Below are 17,901 nucleotides of genomic sequence, written 5' to 3'. Positions count from 1 at the left end.
GCACAGTGGTGGTTCCCCGTCGACTTCTAGCTCCGAAGAAGCGGCTCCAACGGTATGTAGCATGTTGCAGTGTGACTGGCGCCGGTGTGGAGTAGCAGCGGCCAGTTCCACGTTGAGACATGAGCATCCACCCGACGGCCGTGACGGTGGTTTAAGGTGGGAAGGCATCCCACCAATCTGCTAGTGTCGTTTGGCACTGGCGTGGAGTCCTGACGAAGGCGACTATCTAATGATCTATCATCAAGATGCTGATTGGAACACCGCTTCATTTCCGGGGTGAAAACTCTTGTCCTGACCATAATTGATCGGGCTCAGCAGCGACGAGTGTATATCTTCTTGAAGGCGCTGCTACGAAAGAACTCGACTTAGTCGTAGGTGTTAATTTCATATTTTCTAATGGCTCAGCCATGATTGCCTTCGTTTTGTACTCTGCTGAATAATTAATAAAAATGGTTGTATGCATCGCATTGATGCAAAGGCAGGGGGTTTTAACCTCCTTTTTGAAGAAAAAAGTAAGACTTAGTGAAAGATTTTGGTGTAAACACGTGCCTTTTGTTCTTGAGTACTGAGGCCATAATATTGAGCGTCAAATCATAAATACGATGAAAAGTATGATATCGAATGGGAAACTAAGTCGGGAGTGATCAGAATATAGTTGTGTTTGGTGTTGTGGTAGAATTTTAGGATGGTCCTAATTATTATGAATCCATTTTGCGTTATGCGATGACTGTTAAAATGGACTTTTCTCTTTATACAAATAAGTAAATAAGGAAATAATTATGTTGTACTAATAAAGCATGGTGCTAAACTTTGAAATATCATACCTACCGGTGAAATTTTCATTCACTTTTACTACATGACACATGCTTGCCATATAGCTAGTCAACATGGGTACTAAACAAACGTGCCATTTTCTTATACAAGGCCACAAATTCAGATTACAAGTATCAAGGTAAAATTTAACGACTGCTTTACATGTCAACTTTTTTTTTGTTAACCGGTATCCTTAATACGCCACATGCTTGTAGTTGAAGAGGCTATTATTATCCCATTAATTTTTATTGAACCAAACCAAAAGCTTTGTCTGTTCCATTAATTAAAAAATTGGTTACCCGGTTAATTGTAAAAATCGGGTGAAAATTTATACATTTATGGTCAACCTCACCCTCGTTGACACCGAATTAAAATCGACAAAAGCATACCAACCTCATAAACACAATGAACGGAAACCTATTTCATCGAAACTAGCTCTCACCGCGGCCAGACAGAAGAAGACGAGACTGCAATGGGAGGAGCAGACTTGAAATCTTGTGCAGAGGTGACAAAGCAAACACTCCACAAGGCCAATACCATACATGTTAAGTCTCCTAACCTCTTCGGAACATTGAGCATAGTTCTTCGACACCACCTTCCAGGGTCATTGCCCCAGCATACCTCTGCTCGCCACCGAGTTGCAGCGACGCACAACACAACTGCTTGCAGCAAGCTACACAAGGAAGACGGACGGGAACGTTTGGTTCCTGGGTACATATGTACCCTATATGAAGAAAAAAAATTAGTAATTCAATAAAAAGTCAAAAAATTCTAAAAATATTTTTGAAAAAAAACTTGACCTTCCATTGTACTAGTAAGAAAAGTTCCAACAAAATAAAATTCCTCTTTGACTTCTTTTCAAAAAAGATAAATTTTCAGTCAAAAAAGCATGAACAGTGACCTATAATAGCAAATATTTTTTGTCTTTTTCGCTGTGAAGTCAACGTAGTTTCTTTTTTTGTGAAAATTCATATACTAGTGCGCAAGTAAGTCAAGTTTACTCTAAAAATAGTTTCTTAACTATTTTGACTTTTTGTTTAATCATTAAAAAAATTCTCCATATAAGATACATATGTACCCAGGAACCATTGGGTATTTCCCCAAGGAAGACGCCCTACAGACCCTGACCGTCTCACCAACACATCCGTGGTGGTCATCTCAACATATAGTCTGACCACCCCTCCAAGGCGCATCAACCGAGCCGAGAACCCCACCGCACTAGCAGCAAATGATTTGTCAAGCAAGCCATTGTCAAGACACCGCCGGCCTCATAGAGTTGCTACCTGCAATGGTTCCCAAGGCCGCAGCCTCGTCACACAAAACATCACCAACCCAGGGCCACTGCTCGACATCCAACCCTCTCAATGAGAGGGGGCTTCACTGCTTTCGTAACCTCGAATTGATAGGTGATTGTGCTGGCGAATGTGTAGTTCAGTTGTTAAAACCAAAGGAAGGATTACAGTGTGGAAATATACCTTTCTTGAACATAAGGACATTATTATTGATCGAGTGTTTGAGACTTCGAGACCGAGGAAGTAGATTGTGCTCCCTCTGTAAACTTTTATAAGATGTTTTAGGTCACTATAAAAGTTTAGAGGGGGTATTTCGTATTTCCTTCACTTCTTTTCTTTTTTGAGAGGTTTGGATTTCACATTTCGGGATACAGTACACACCGTGAACAAAACGGTGAAATGTCTAGCTAAAACGACTTGCCACCCCAAGATGACAGGCCTGGCATGGCGCGAAGCAAAAGCGCAAATTAATTGGAAAAATGAAACGCTAGTGTACATGCCCATGTCTACGGGTGTTCTCTTCTGGCCAGGCATGGCCCGCGCGTCACAACGGAGCGGCTAGGTCCAGCACTGCTCCACCCACAGCAGCGGCTCATGCAGCGCGGCCTCGCCGCCGTCGTACTCGTCGGCGGCCGTCGCCCAGGTAGGCGAGCACCAGAGGCCGTCCCTCAGGTCCAGCAGAAGGTCGGGCAGGTCGAACAGAGCGTTCTCCTCGCCGCAGCCGGCCGTACCGGAGCTCGCGGCCGATGTCTCGGTCGACGTCGTCGGCGTCTCCGTGGTCTCGGCGACGGAGGAGGGAGGCTCGCATTGGGCGGCGGCCAGGGCGGCCGCGGCCTGGATGTCGGCGGGGGAGGTGGACGCCGGGCGTGGGAGCGCGTCGGCGAGGTGCGGGAAGTTGAGGTGCGCGCGGCGGCCCTTGATGGCGACCGCGGCGACGTCGTGCGCGCGCGCGGCCATCTCCGCGGTCGGGAAGGTGCCGAGCCAGATGCGCGACTTCTTGCGCGGCTCTCGGATCTCCGACACCCACTTGCCCCAGCTCCGGCGCCGCACGCCGCGGTACGATGGGTGCCTTCCGGCCGTGCGCTCGTCCGCGGCGGCGGCGCAGCTGCTGCTCTCCTCACCCCGGGCGGCGCCGTCGGCAGACTCCGCCTCTTGGCTGCCGGTGGCTGGAGCAGCAGGAGAGGTGGCGGTCTGTCTCTTGCGCTTCAGATGCTTGGGCTCACCCTTGGAAACGTCCTGTGCGCCATTGATGACAGCCGAGTCGGATGAGTAGGAGGAGGAAGAGGAGGTGGCGGGTGCATGGATCGTGTCAGACTCCATGGCTCTACTCCTCTCTACAAGCACCAGACAAGGCTCAAGGCTGGGGAGGGAAGGTGGTGCGCGCGACTATAAATAGTGGATTTCTTATGGAGGCCTACGTTTTATTTTTTCTCTAAACAAAAGATATCGCCACCATGCGGAGCTAAAAAAGAAATAAAGCTGATGGTGTTGTTAGGATCTCCGGAATTAACAAATCCGCGCGAAATTCTGCAGCCAGTTAGATATTTGCAAGCTGGTGAGACCACCAACACATGGATGGCTTGCATTGGTATAACGCTATAGTAGACATAACCATACAGCGACCGTCCAAATGCCACCAGGCCAATTCAGAACTCCAGTTGTATAGGAAGCATAATATGCAGTCCGGCCAAACGATAATTTTCTTCTTCTAGTTGTTGTTGTTTTATTTTACAACATAAGATACACACGGCCACGCGAGTTTGGAAGAGGCAGCTGTCGTGCTCAGAGACGAGGACTACACCTCAACAACTAGCCGTTAAGTAGATGTCATCGAGAGCAAGACTCCTTCAATCAATCGGGCTGCTTAGTTCAACACCTTCCTGCAGGGAGGTGGTGGTTACTGTTCCGTGTGCCCACTTGCGCGGGACTGAGCTGCTTGCCGGTACAACTCAAGGATTTCGGGAACAACGATATGCGAACGGCAATGCCGCACCGGCCGTGGTGACTGGTGAGCAAGACCCGGAAGCAACAGCCAGGAACGGTGGTGCGTCCTGCGCCTGGCAGTTTCCACAAAGTCTTCGCTTTACTATTGGTGCCCAGATGCCATCGAGCCATTAACAAGAGTAAATTCCATTAACACGTTCCAGTCATACAACGATCCTGACTGACAGATCTGATACAAATAGGAAGGCCTCAAGTTGCTGAGCAGCACAAAGATTAAATAATAATGCTATATGATGATTTCGTCATGGAAAATGCAACAGCACACACACGACCAATTCACCCAACCAAGTCTGAAATATCAAGGTCTCGGCTCCAAAATAATACTGCTGGTACACGACAGAGTAGGCAATAGGCCAACAAAAGGATGAATGATACTTTATGGCTAACAACCTCATAATCTTAAGACGCCAAGAATAATAATACCGCGCATCAGATCAGCTACTTTAATCAAACGAGAAAGGAACAATAGAATGCAGTCGATTACTGCGGACTGTGCGCCCTTAACACCGTTGCCGGCGCCTCCTTACTGCTGGGCGCACTGCACACCCCTTGGTGCACCGCCTTCGTCATCGTCTTCCTCGTCATATGCTTCTTGCCGCCTCTGATGCTGCCTGCGCCTCATCTCCTCTTCGATGTTCACGTCGTGCATGGTGGTCTCCTCGCACTGGTCCACGTCCATGTCCGAAGACTGGCTCCCTGGCCTAGGCGGCAGGATCTTCTCAAGTGACTTGCATTGGCTAGGGGTCAGTACTCCGGGCTCAGGGAACTCCACGCTGAACTCGACAAACAGGCGACCCTTCATGAAAGGCCGGCCGTGCTGGGGCATGCCCTCATCATTTATGGCCTTGTGCTGGCCTATTTTTTTGAAACAAAAGATCACATCAGTAATAAGTTCTAAAAAGGGGGGAAATTTTATCGACAGGATAGAGGAACTGGAAGGCAGATATCAACGAAGGGGCAAGGAAAAACAGATCCACAAGAAGAAATTGATGTACCAGGCTTGATGATCTCCCCAGGATTGGATTTGATCAGAAGCTGCCGACCATCAAGATGGGTCAGAACAAACTGAAAGCCACAGAGAGCCTCAGTCAGAGAGATCGTGTGCTCAACAAATAGGTCATCCGACTTCCTCTTGAATTTTGGGTGCTCTTTAAGTTGCAAGACAAAAACAATGTCTCCTGTCACTGTATCAGGCTGCAAAAGCATGAATCAGCATCGTTAGAAGGATACTCCTAGATATTGTGTGCATGCAAGTGTTGAGTGCTTCAACAGATGCAGACATGTGTGCATTTGACGCTTGTGTGTGTAAAAGAGACTCACAGCTTCATCAGCTTCACCCTGGAATACAATCTTTTGGCCATGTTGCATTCCCTTCTCCACATGAACCTCCAAGACCTTCTTCTCCTGGGATACTTTGTTCCCTCTGCAGCTTGGGCATCTATCCTTGTCATTTATCATCTCGCCTGGACAGATGAAGAATTACAAAACTACTAAGGAAACAGATACAATCATTAAATAAAGAAGATAGAACAGAATCATACCTGATCCTCTGCATTCAGGGCAAACAGTATTCATCTGTTGGATCATGCCAGGTCCGATCTGTCTTGTTATCATCCTCATTCCTGCACCACGACAACCACTGCAAGTAGCCGTTGCCCCGCTCTTGGATCCCTTTCTGAATGTACAACATGATACAGTGAGATCCCTACGACTAATACAGGCATGGAAAAATAATCTTGTACAGAACAACAGCTGCAGTACAAGTACAAGTTGCAAGCTACATTGACAAGAGTAAAAATAAACAACATCAGAATCAGAAGCAAACAAATCTGCATCGATCCAAGGGGCTAAATCAAAGCTTGCACCCTCACTCATGCAAAGATGCAATGCAGCAGTAGTTGTTACATGGCTATTTGTTTCAACACACTCCACTTCCACTCCATCAACTAACTAGTACTCCCTCTGTGCGGAATTACTTGTCGCTCAAACAGATGTATCTAGCACTGAAATACATCTAGATACATCCATTTTAGCGACAACTAATTCCAGATGGAGGTAGTATATTTTTTAGGGAATAGTCAATTTCAGAATTATATACAGATATGCCATGAATAAAATCAAGTCACGTCATCACATTTCTTCTTTCCACCGCTGACTACTAACTGGGAAGTGTGCGCATATCAAGGACAGGCAATTAGCTACCCCTTAAGAGCAAAAGAATAGAATACGGGAACCAATTAACAGCCACTGAGAACAATAAGAGAATTTGAGTGGAAGACAAACAAAAAAAATACATAATCCAACAACAACTAACATCTTTCAGCAACCAGACCTGGTCAAAAGCATGTTTTACAGTGATTTTTTATCACCAAAAATGGACAACGATCCACCCTTCAATAAGAAAAGACTCTTTTGTTTGTAAGAAAGGATGAGAGAGAGATGGATTAGAAAAAATATCCCCCTTTTTTCTTTATCTTTTATTTCTATAGATCAGACATTTTATTTTATGGAAGAAAAACAAAAGGATTTAGTTCATATTCACAAAGCCCTAAATTTTTGGGCCGAGCTGGATTTGAACCAGCGTAGACATTGTACATACAACAAAAACGTGTGAATATAAACAGGACAAGGTTCAACTTCTCGGCTGATGAAATAAAAAGCAATACTACCAGGCAATACATGAACTACATTACTTTTGTTATTACATATAAAAAACTGATAGCTTGCATATTAATATCATGATGATTTAGCTCTAGAAATATTGCAAAACCAAGTTTTCTGAAACATAGGATCTCTTTCACCACAATATTTCAGGAGGACAGAAAGAGAGCAAGTTTGGGCTGTTCTACAGAAGCACCCATCATGGTTTTATATTAGACAGAGCAGAACTGTGTCACAAAGTCGGAGGTAATGATATTAACACCAGATAACCATGTATACTTTGTCAGAATTCCTTCCTTAAGAAAGTAGTACTGCATATGCTCCAAATTTGAGCACAATAACAGAAGAAAGACAGATTACCAACTAAGAACTTACAAAAACTTACCCCTTGCATTTTCCACAAAGAACATTCCGTGATAAAGATAGCTTCTTGGTAGCACCATTGTACAAGTCTTCTAACGAAACCTTCATGGTATGCACCACATCTTCACCACGCTTTTGTCTGCGTCCTCTCGAGCTACCCCCTTTTATCCATAAAATCACATGTAAGTGCATATGTATTTAATTATTAGAAAGTGAGTGCATGACTATTTAACTCGCTCAAAGCAGGATAATGGAACAAAGCACAAAGAATTTCATATCATAAAACTACTACCTCCAAAGCCGCCGCCGCCACCCCCAAATAGCTGTTCGAATATGTCAAAGGGGCTATGCATATCAGCGCCGCCGCTGCCTCCCATCCCTTCTTTGATTGTATCTTCTCCATACTGGTCATAAATCTCCCTCTTTTCAGGGTCATTGAGAACATCATAAGCTTGTGCCAATTCTTTAAACTGCGCAAGATACAAAGAAGCGTCAACAAACACCAATCTAACAATAGCAAAAGTAGGCACATACAAAAGCGCTTGCCAACACACCTTCTCAGGGTCTCCGCCCTTATCAGGATGGTTTTTTATAGCAGCTTTCCGGTAAGCTTTCTTCAACTCATCCGGGGTTGCTGTCTTGGATACACCAAGCACCTCGTAGTACTTGGTGTTGTTGCTGGTCTTCCTTGGCATGCGTCCAAACATGGCTGGTAAATGGGCTTCCTGGGAGATAACAGCTTAAATGAGATCTCCAAGAGATAAAAGCACTAAAGTCCAACATTTTTATCAAAAGAAACATATATACAAGACTTGCAACTCTAAACATCGGTTGGCAAGTGACTAAAGAAAGGCAGCACATTTAAGGAAGTATAATGACAACAGGAATATGTTCTATTCCACAAACTACTAAACAATCAATCCTCTTTCTATGAAATCGTGACATGTATACTGGCGGGCTTTCTTGCCTAAACTAGTTCTCATAAAGGAAAGCATTGAGCAGTCAAGTTCAAAGGCATCCTGTTAAATTAGAGAGTATAGTACATATAAGGACGGTATACGAAGGCATCAGGATACTAAGTCATGGCAAATCAAGTTAAACCACTCCTCCATCTATCTTATCCGCACAGCCACGAATCTAACCACCCCGCCACAGAAATCGTTCGCCGCTCCTCGGATCCGCCGGGCCAGGCAAGATCCGAAAGCCAACGAACGCACAGATCGAGCAGGAATCGGCTAATTTTCTCTTGAAGATAACACGTCCGCGATCTGCCCGGGCGCTGAGACGGAGAAAACCACGAAAGATTGGAGGTTTCGTGGCGGATCGTTACCTGGCCGGCGGCGCCTAGGGTTTGGAGGGGCCGGCGGGGGAGGAAGGCGAAGAGAGGAAATCGTAGACGGCTCGAGCCAGAGACGCAGGGAGAGAGGGGGCGGCCGCGACCGCGGTTGTTTGGCTTTAATACGGTCCGGCTATGCGCCTCCTGCACGAATTGGTGGTGTGAATAGGCCGTGTGGAACGGAGACCACCGGAATCGGGTGTGGTTCGGCCGCTTCGGTTGTTTAGGCGTGTCAGCGTGTGACGTTCTCTATCCCTACCATCTGTTTAATTCTTTTTTTTTTTGAAAAAGTCCAAAACAAACCCTGTTTTTTAATGAAAACTAAGTCGAACCCTGAAGATTAAACCCCTGAAATCAGCACACCAAACTCTTGGTTCCCGATCTATTTTAAATAAACTTTAAGTCGTTCCCAAATAAGGATTGTTGACATGGCAGCTCAATCCGGAATCGTTAGCTGCCGCCGGACACTACTAGCCAGCCTACCAGGCGCGGAGCGTGTTTTATTTCCGTGATACTCCTGGTGTTGCTGAACTAGTCCCGCTAGCCACTCTACCTAATTATACTCTCTTTTACCCCGCCAAAAAAGAAACCCGCGGCGTCGAGATTTGAAGACATTTCTAAAAATCAAAATATTTTCTTGAAAAGTATCAAAAAAATGAAATCCGAACATTTTTTGGAATATTTCAAATTACAAACTTTTTAAATAAACACAAACAAAATTTGAAAACACAGACCATATTTTAAATCCCCAAAAAAAATTTCTAAAGTGAGAACACTTTCTGAAAAACAAACAATTTTGAAACCTGACCAAAAAGTTAGAAAGCATTCGCACGTTAAAATTTTGTTCCCATTTTCACAGAATATGTTTTATGTTTCAAAAAAACTTGTTTTGAAAAATTCTTCAAACTTTAAAAAAACTGTTCAGGTTTCAAAAAATGTTCGTGTTTTCAAACTTTGTTTGTTTTATTCAGTAAGTGTTAGCACTTTAAAAAATTGTTTGGGGATTTTGAAAATGGTTCATGTTTTCAAATTTTCTTTCTATTTTTCAAAAAAATGTTTGTAATTCCTAAAATTGTTCACATTTTTACAAAAACAATGTTTGGAATTAATTGTTTTTCTTTTATGAATATTTGTATCTAGAAATTGTTGAAAATTTTCAAGAAAATAACATGTTTTCAAATCTTGACGTTGTGGTGTGTGGTTATGTGATTTTCCGCTTCTCATTTCTCTCCAAAAGACATCAGTTACACTGGCTGGCAAGATGAGTTCAAAAGCACCATGTCCCAAGTTCAATCCCTGTTAGTCTTAGATGGTTAAGGTTTTCTAACCATGGACATGAGTTGTCATTTGAGGACGGGATCACATCATTAGGAGAATGATGTGATGGACATGACCCATCCGTTAGCTTAGCATAATGATTGTTCAGTTTTATTGCTATTGCTTTCTTCATGTCAAATACATATTCCTTTGACTATGAGATTATGCAACTCCCGGATACCGGAGGAATGCCTTATGTTTAATCTAATGTCACAACGTAACTGGGTGATTATAAAGATGATCTACAGATATCTCGAAGGTGTTTGTTGAGTTGGCATAGATCGAGATTAGGATTTGTCACTCCGAGTATCGGAGAGGTATCTCTAGGCCCTCTCAGTAATACACATCATAAGCTTGCAAGCAAACGACTAAGGATTTGGTCACGAGGTGATGTATTACGGAACGAGTAAAGAGACTTGCCGGTAACGAGATTGAACTAAGTTCACCAACGATCGAATCTCGGGCAAGTAACATACCGATAGACAAAGGGAATAATGCCTGTTGCCATAACGGTTCGACCGAGAAAGATCTTCATAGAATTGTAGGAGCCAATATGAGCATCCAAGTTTCGCTATTGGTTATTGACCGGAGATGTGTCTCGGTCATGTCTACATAGTTCTCGAACCCATAGGGTCCGCACGATTAACGTTCGATGACGATATTGTATTATATGAGTTATGTGATTTGGTGACCGAATATTGTTTGGAGTCCCGGATGAGATCACGTACATGACGAGGAGTGTCAAAATGGTCGAGAGGTAAAGATTGATATATAGGATGATAGTATTCGGACACCGGAAGTGTTCCGGAGTGTATCAGGTATTTATCGGAGTACCGGAGGGGTTACCGGAACCCCTGGGGGAATATATGGGCCATGAGAGGGGAGCACACTGTTGGGGAACGTAGTAATTTCAAAAAAATTCCTACGCACACGCAAGATCATGGTGATGCATAGCAACGAGAGGGGAGAGTGTTGTCTACGTACCCTCGTAGACCGAAGCGGAAGCGTTGACGCAACGTAGAGAAAGTAGTCGTACGTCTTCCCGATCCGACCGATCCAAGCACCGTTACTCCGGCACCTCCGAGTTCTTGGCACATGTTCAGCTCGATGACGATCCCCTGGCTCCGATCCAGCAAAGCGTCGGGGAGGAGTTCCGTCAGCACAACGGCGTGGTGACGATCTTGATGTTCTATCGTCGCAGGGCTTCGCCTAAGCACCGCTACAATATGACCGAGGTGGAATATGGTGGAGGGGGGCACCGCACACGGCTAAGGAACGATCACGAGGATCAACTTGTGTTCATGGGGTGCCCCTTGCCTCAGTATATAAAGGATGGAGGAGGAGGAGGCCGGCCAAGGCAATTAGTGCGGTCAGGATGTGGAGTCCTACTAGGACTCCAAGTCCTAGTAGGAGTCCACCAAGAGGGGAGGAAGGGAGAAGGAAGTGGAGGAGAAGGAAAGGTGGCCGGCCCCCTTTTCCCTAGTCCAATTTGGACTAGAGGGGAGGGGGGGCGCAGCAGCCCCTTGGCTCTTTCTCCTCTTCCCACTAAAGCCCATCAAGGCCCATTGCTTCTCCCGTAACTACCCGGTACTCCGGAAAATACCCGAATCACTCGGAACCTTTCCGATGTCCGAATATAGTCATCCAATATATCGATCTTTACGTCTCGACCATTTCAAGACTCCTCGTCATGTCCCCGATCTCATCCGGGACTCCGAACTCCTTCGGTACATCAAAACTCATAAACTCATAATATAACTGTCATCGAAACCTTAAGCGTGCGGACCCTACAGTTCGAGAACAATGTAGACATGACCGAGACACGTCTCCGGTCAATAACCAATAGCGGGACCTGGATGCCCATATTGGCTCCTACATATTCTACGAAGATCTTTATCGGTCAGACCGCATAACAACATACGTTGTTCCCTTTGTCATCGGTATGTTACTTGCCCGAGATTCGATCGTCGGTATCTTAATACCTAGTTCAATCTCGTTACCGGCAAGTCTCTTTACTCGTTCCGTAATACATCATCTCACAACTAACTCATTAGTTGCAATGCTTGCAAGGCTTATGTGATGTGCATTACCGAGAGGGCCCAGAGATACCTCTCCGACAATCGGAGTGACAAATCCTAATCTCGAAATACGCCAACCCAACATGTACCTTTGGAGACACCTGTAGAGCTCCTTTATAATCACCCAGTTACATTGTGACGTTTGGTAGCACACAAAGTGTTCCTCCGGCAAACGGGAGTTGCATAATCTCATAGTCATAGGAACATGTATAAGTCATGAAGAAAGCAATAGCAACATACTAAACGATCGGGTGCTAAGCTAATGGAATGGGTCATGTCAATCACATCATTCTCCTAATGATGTGATCCCGTTAATCAAATAACAACTCTTTTGTTTATGGTTAGGAAACATAACCATCTTCGATTAACGAGCTAGTCAAGTAGAGGCATACTAGTGACACTATGTTTGTCTATGTATTCACACAAGTATTATGTTTCCGGTTAATACAATTCTAGCATGAATAATAAACATTTATCATGATATAAGGAAATAAATAATAACTTTATTATTGCCTCTAGGGCATATTTCCTTCAGTCTCCCACTTGCACTAGAGTCAATAATCTAGTTCACATCGCCATGTGATTTAACAGCAATAGTTCACATCACCATGTGATTAACACCCATAGTTCACATCGATATGTGATCAACACCCAAAGGGTTTACTAGAGTCAGTAATCTAGTTCACATCGCTATGTGATTAACACCCAAAGAGTACTAAGGTGTGATCATGTTTTGCTTGTGAGATAATTTTAGTCAACGGGTCTGTCACATTCAGATCCGTAAGTATTTTGCGAATTTCTATGTCAACAATGCTCTGCACGGAGCTACTCTAGCTTATTGCTCTCACTTTCAATATGTATCTAGATCGAGACTTAGAGTCATCCAGATCTGTGTCAAAACTTGCGTCGACGTAACTTTTTACGACGAACCTTTTTGTCACCTCCATAATTGAGAAATATTTCCTTATTCCACTAAGGATAATTTTGACCGTTGTCCAGTGATCTACTCTTAGATCACTATTGTACTCCCTTGCTTAACACAGTGTAGGGTATACAATAGATCTGGTACACAGCATGCATACTTTATAGAACCTATGGCTGAGGCATAGGGAATGACTTTCATTCTATTTCTATCTTCTGCCGTGGTCGGGCTTTGAGTCTTACTCAATTTCACACCTTGCAACACAGGTAAGAACTCTTTCTTTGACTGTCTCATTTTGAACTACTTCAAAATCTTGTCAAGGTATGTACTCATTGAAAAACTTATCAAGCGTCTTGATCTATCTCTATAGATCTTGATGCTCAATATGTAAGCAGCTTTACCGAGGTCTTTCTTTGAAAAACTCCTTTCAAATATTCCTTTATGCTTTCCAGAAAATTATACATTATTTCCGATCAACAATATGTTGTTCACATATACTTATCAGAAATGTTGTAGTGCTCCCACTCACTTTCTTGTAAATACAGGCTTCACCGTAAGTCTGTATAAAACTATATGCTTTGATCAACTTATCAAAGCGTATATTCCAACTCCGAGATGCTTGCACCAGTCCATAGATGGATCGTTGGAGCTTGCATATTTTGTTAACACCTTTAGGATTGACAAAACCTTCTGGTTGCATCATATACAACTCTTCTTTAAGAAATCCATTAAGGAATGCAGTTTTGTTTATCCATTTGCCAGATTTCATAAAATGCGGCAATTGCTAACATGATTCGGACAGACTTAAGCATATATACGAGTGAGAAAATCTCATCGTAGTCAACACCTTGAACTTGTCGAAAACCTTTTGCGACAATTCTAGCTTTGTAGATAGTAACACTACTATCAGCGTTCGTCTTCCTCTTGAAGATCCATTTATTTTCTATGGCTTGCCGATCATCGGGCAAATCCATCAAGGTCCATACTTTGTTCTCATACATGGATCATATCTCAGATTTTATGGCCTCAAACCATTTCGTGGAATCTAGGCTCATCATCGCTTCCTCATAGTTCGCAAGTTCGTCATGGTCTAGTAACATGACTTCCAGAACAGGATTACTGTACCACTCTGGTGCGGATCTCACTCTGGTTTACCTACGAGATTCGGTAGTAACTTGATCTGAAGTTACATGATCATCATCATTAGCTTCTTCACTAATTGGTGTAGTAGTCACAGGAACAGATTTCTGTGATGAACTACTTTCCAATAAGGGAGCAGGTACAGTTACCTCATCAAGTTCTACTTTCCTCCCACTCACTTCTTTTGAGAGAAACTCCTTCTCTAGAAAAACTCCGAATTTAGCAACAAAAGTCTTGCCTTCGGATTTGTGATAGAAGGTGTACCCAACAGTCTCCTTTGGGTATCCTATGAAGACATATTTCTCCGATTTGGGTTTGAGCTTATCAGGATGAAACTTTTTCATATAAGCATCACAATCCCAAACTTTAAGAAACGACAACATTGGTTTCTTGCCAAACCACAGTTCAGATTGTGTCGTCTCAACGGACTTAGATGGTGCCCTTTTAAACGTGAATGCAGCTGTCTTTAATGCATAACCCCAAAACGATAGTGGTAGATCAAAAAGAGACATCATAGATCGCACCATATCTAATAAAGTACATTTATAATGTTCAGACACACCATTATGCTGTGGTGTTCCAGGTGGCGTGAGTAGTAAAACTATTTCACATTGTTTTAACTGAAGGCCAAACTCGTAACTCAAATATTTTACCTCTGCGATCATATCGTAGAAACTTTTATTTTCTTGTTACGATGATTCTCCACTTCACTCTAAAATTCTTTGAACTTTTCAAACATTTCAGACTTGTGTTTCATTAAGTAGATATACCCATATCTGCTCAAATCATCTGTGAAGGTCAGAAAATAATGATACCCGCCGCGAGCCTTAACACTCATCGGATCTCATACATCAGTATGTATTATTTCCAATAAGTCAGTTGCTCGCTCCATAGTTCCGGAGAACGGCGTTTTAGTCATCTTGCCCATGAGGCATGGTTCACAAGCATCACCTGATTCATAATCAAGTGATTCCAAAAAACCATTAGCATGGAGTTTCTTCATGCGCTTTACACCAATATGACCTAAACGGCAGTGCCACAAATAAGTTGCACTATCATTATTAACTTTGCATCTTTTGGTTTCAATATTATGATTATGTGTATCACTACGATCGAGATCCAACGAACTATTTTCATTGGGTGTGTAACCATATAAGGTTTTATTCATGTAAACAGAACAACAATTTATTCTCTTACTTAAATGAATAACCGTATTACAATAAACATGATCAAATCATATTCATGCTCAACGCAAACACCAAATAACACTTATTCAGGTTCAACGCTAATCCCGAAAGTATAGGGAGTGTGCGATGATGATCATATCAATCTTGGAACCACTTCCAACACACATCGTCACTTCACCCTTAACTAGTCTCTGTTTATTCTGCAACTCCCGTTTCGAGTTACTAACCTTAGCAACTGAACTAGTATCAAATACTGAGGGGTTGCTATAAACACTAGTAAAGTACACATTAATAACATGTATATCAAATATACTTATGTTCACTTTGCCATCCTTCTTATCTGCCAATCACTTGGGGTAGTTCCGCTTCCAGTGACCAGTCCCTTTGCAGTACAAACACTTAGTCTCGGGCTTAGGACCAGACTTGGGCTTCTTCACTTGAGCAGCAACTTGCTTGCTGTTCTTCTTGAAGTTCCCCTTCTTCCCTCTGTCCTTTTCTTGAAACTAGTGGTCTTGTCTACCATCAACACTTGATGTTTTTCTCGATTTCTACCTTCGTCAATTTCCGCATTACGAAGAGCTTGGGAATCATTTCCGTTATCCATTGCATATCATAGTTCATCACGAAGTTCTACTAACTTGGTGATGGTGACTAGAGAATTCTGTCAATCACTATCTTATCTGGAAGATTAACTCCCACTTGATTCAAGCGATTGTAGTACTCAGACAATCTGAGCACAAGCTCACTAGTTGAGCGATTCTCCTCCATCTTTTGGCTATAGAACTTGTTGGAGACTTCATATCTCTCAACTCGGGTATTTGCTTGAAATATTAACTTCAACTCCTGGAACATCTCATATGCTCCATGACGTTCAAAACATCTTTGAAGTCCCGATTCTAAGCCATTAAGCATGGTGCACTAAACTATCAAGTAGTCATCATATTGAGCTAGCCAAACATTCATAACGTCTGCATCTGCTCCTGCAATAGGTCCATCACCTAGCGGTGCATCAAGGACATAATTCTTCTGTGCAGCAATGAGGATAAACCTCAGATCACGGATCCAATCCGCATCATTGCTACTAACATCTTTCAACACAATTTTCTCTAGGAACATATCAAAATAAACACAGGGAAGCAACAACGCGAGTATTGATCTACAACATAATTTGCAAAATACTACTAGGACTAAGTTCATGATAAATTTAAGTTCAATTAATCATATTACTTAAGAACTCCCACTTAGATAGACATCCCTCTAATCCTCTAAGTGATCACGTGATCCAAATCAACTAAACCATGTCCAATCATCACGTGAGATGGAGCAGTTTCATTGGTGAACATCACTATGTTGATCATATCTACTGTATGATTCACGCTCGACCTTTCGGTCTCCGTGTTCCGAGGCCATATCTGTATATGCTTGGCTCGTCAAGTATAACCTGAGTATTCCGCGTGTGCAACTGTTTTGCACCCGTTGTATTTGAACGTAGAGCCTATCACACCCGATCATCACGTGGTGTCTCAGCACGAAGAACTTTCGCAACGGTGCATACTCAGGGAGAACACTTCTTGATAATTAGTGAGAGATCATCTTAAAATGCTACCGTCAAACTAAGCAAAATAAGATGTATAAAAGATAAACATCATATGCAATCAAAATATGTGACATGATATGGCCATCATCATCTTGCGCCTTTGATTTCCATCTCCAAAGTACTGTTATGATCTCTATCGTCACCGGCATGACACCATGATCTCCATCATCTTGATCTATATCAATGTGTCGTCACGTGGTCGTCTCGCCAACAATTGCTCTTGCAACTATTGCTATCGCATAGCGATAAAGTAAAGCAGTTATTGGGCGCTTGCATCTTATGCAATAGAGAGACAACCATAAGGATTTTGCCAGTTGCTGATAACTTCAACAAAACATGATCATCTCATACGACAACTTATATCTCATCACGTCTTGACCATATCACATCACAACATGCCCTGCAAAAACAAGTTAGACGTCCTCTACTTTGTTGTTGCAAGTTTTACGTGGCTGCTACGGGCTTAAGCAAGAACCAATCTTACCTACGCATCAAAACCACAACGATAGTTTGTCAAGTTGGTGTTGTTTTAACCTTCGCAAGGACCGGGCGTAGCCACACTCGGTTCAACTAAAGTTGGAGAAACTGTCACCCACAAGCCACCTATGTGCAAAGCACGTCGGGAGAACCGGTCTCGCGTAAGCGTACGCGTAATGTCGGTCCGGGCCGCTTCATCCAACAATACCGCCGAACCAAAGTATGACATGCTGGTAAGAAATATGACTTATATCGCCCACAACTCACTTGTGTTCTACTCGCGCATATAACATCAACACATAAAACCTAGGCTCGGATGCCACTGTTGGGGAACGTAGTAATTTCAAAAAATTTCCTACGCACACGCAAGATCATGGTGATGCATAGCAACGAGAGGGGAGAGTGTTGTCTACATACCCTCATAGACCGAAGCGGAAGCGTTGACGCAACGTAGAGGAAGTAGTCGTACGTCTTCCCGATCCGACCGATCCAAGCACCGTTACTCCGGCACCTCCGAGTTCTTGGCACACGTTCAGCTCGATGACGATCCCCTGGCTCCGATCCAGCAAAGCGTCGGGGAGGAGTTCCGTCAGCACGACGGCGTGGTGACGATCTTGATGTTCTATCGTCGCAGGGCTTCGCCTAAGCACCGCTACAATATGACCGAGGTGGAATATGGTGGAGGGGGGCACCGCACACGGCTAAGGAACGATC

General features: G+C 43.4%; 2 protein-coding genes across 2 annotated transcripts; both read right to left on the bottom strand.

The window, feature by feature from the left end:
• Positions 1–2,423: 2,423 nt before the first annotated feature.
• LOC119317371 (ethylene-responsive transcription factor ERF038-like) lies at positions 2,424–3,456 on the bottom strand. Its single transcript, XM_037591816.1, has one exon. It carries the CDS (start codon positions 3,423–3,425, stop codon positions 2,664–2,666), a length of 762 nt encoding a protein of 253 aa, XP_037447713.1. The 5' UTR covers positions 3,426–3,456; the 3' UTR covers positions 2,424–2,663.
• Positions 3,457–4,318: 862 nt separating this feature from the next.
• Positions 4,319–8,616, bottom strand: LOC119317370 (chaperone protein dnaJ A6-like). Its single transcript, XM_037591815.1, has 8 exons — positions 8,464–8,616; positions 7,688–7,858; positions 7,426–7,603; positions 7,156–7,294; positions 5,651–5,784; positions 5,430–5,572; positions 5,105–5,303; positions 4,319–4,964 (listed from the first exon to the last, which is right to left on the bottom strand). Exons 2-8 carry the CDS (start codon positions 7,838–7,840, stop codon positions 4,633–4,635), a joined length of 1,278 nt encoding a protein of 425 aa, XP_037447712.1. The 5' UTR covers positions 7,841–7,858; positions 8,464–8,616; the 3' UTR covers positions 4,319–4,632.
• Positions 8,617–17,901: the final 9,285 nt, after the last annotated feature.

This window comes from Triticum dicoccoides, chromosome 6A (assembly GCF_002162155.2).
Source record: "Triticum dicoccoides isolate Atlit2015 ecotype Zavitan chromosome 6A, WEW_v2.0, whole genome shotgun sequence".
Taxonomy (NCBI): Eukaryota; Viridiplantae; Streptophyta; class Magnoliopsida; order Poales; family Poaceae; genus Triticum; species Triticum dicoccoides.
Note: the sequence above shows the minus strand (reverse complement) of the source record. Positions and strands in the feature narration are given on the sequence as shown.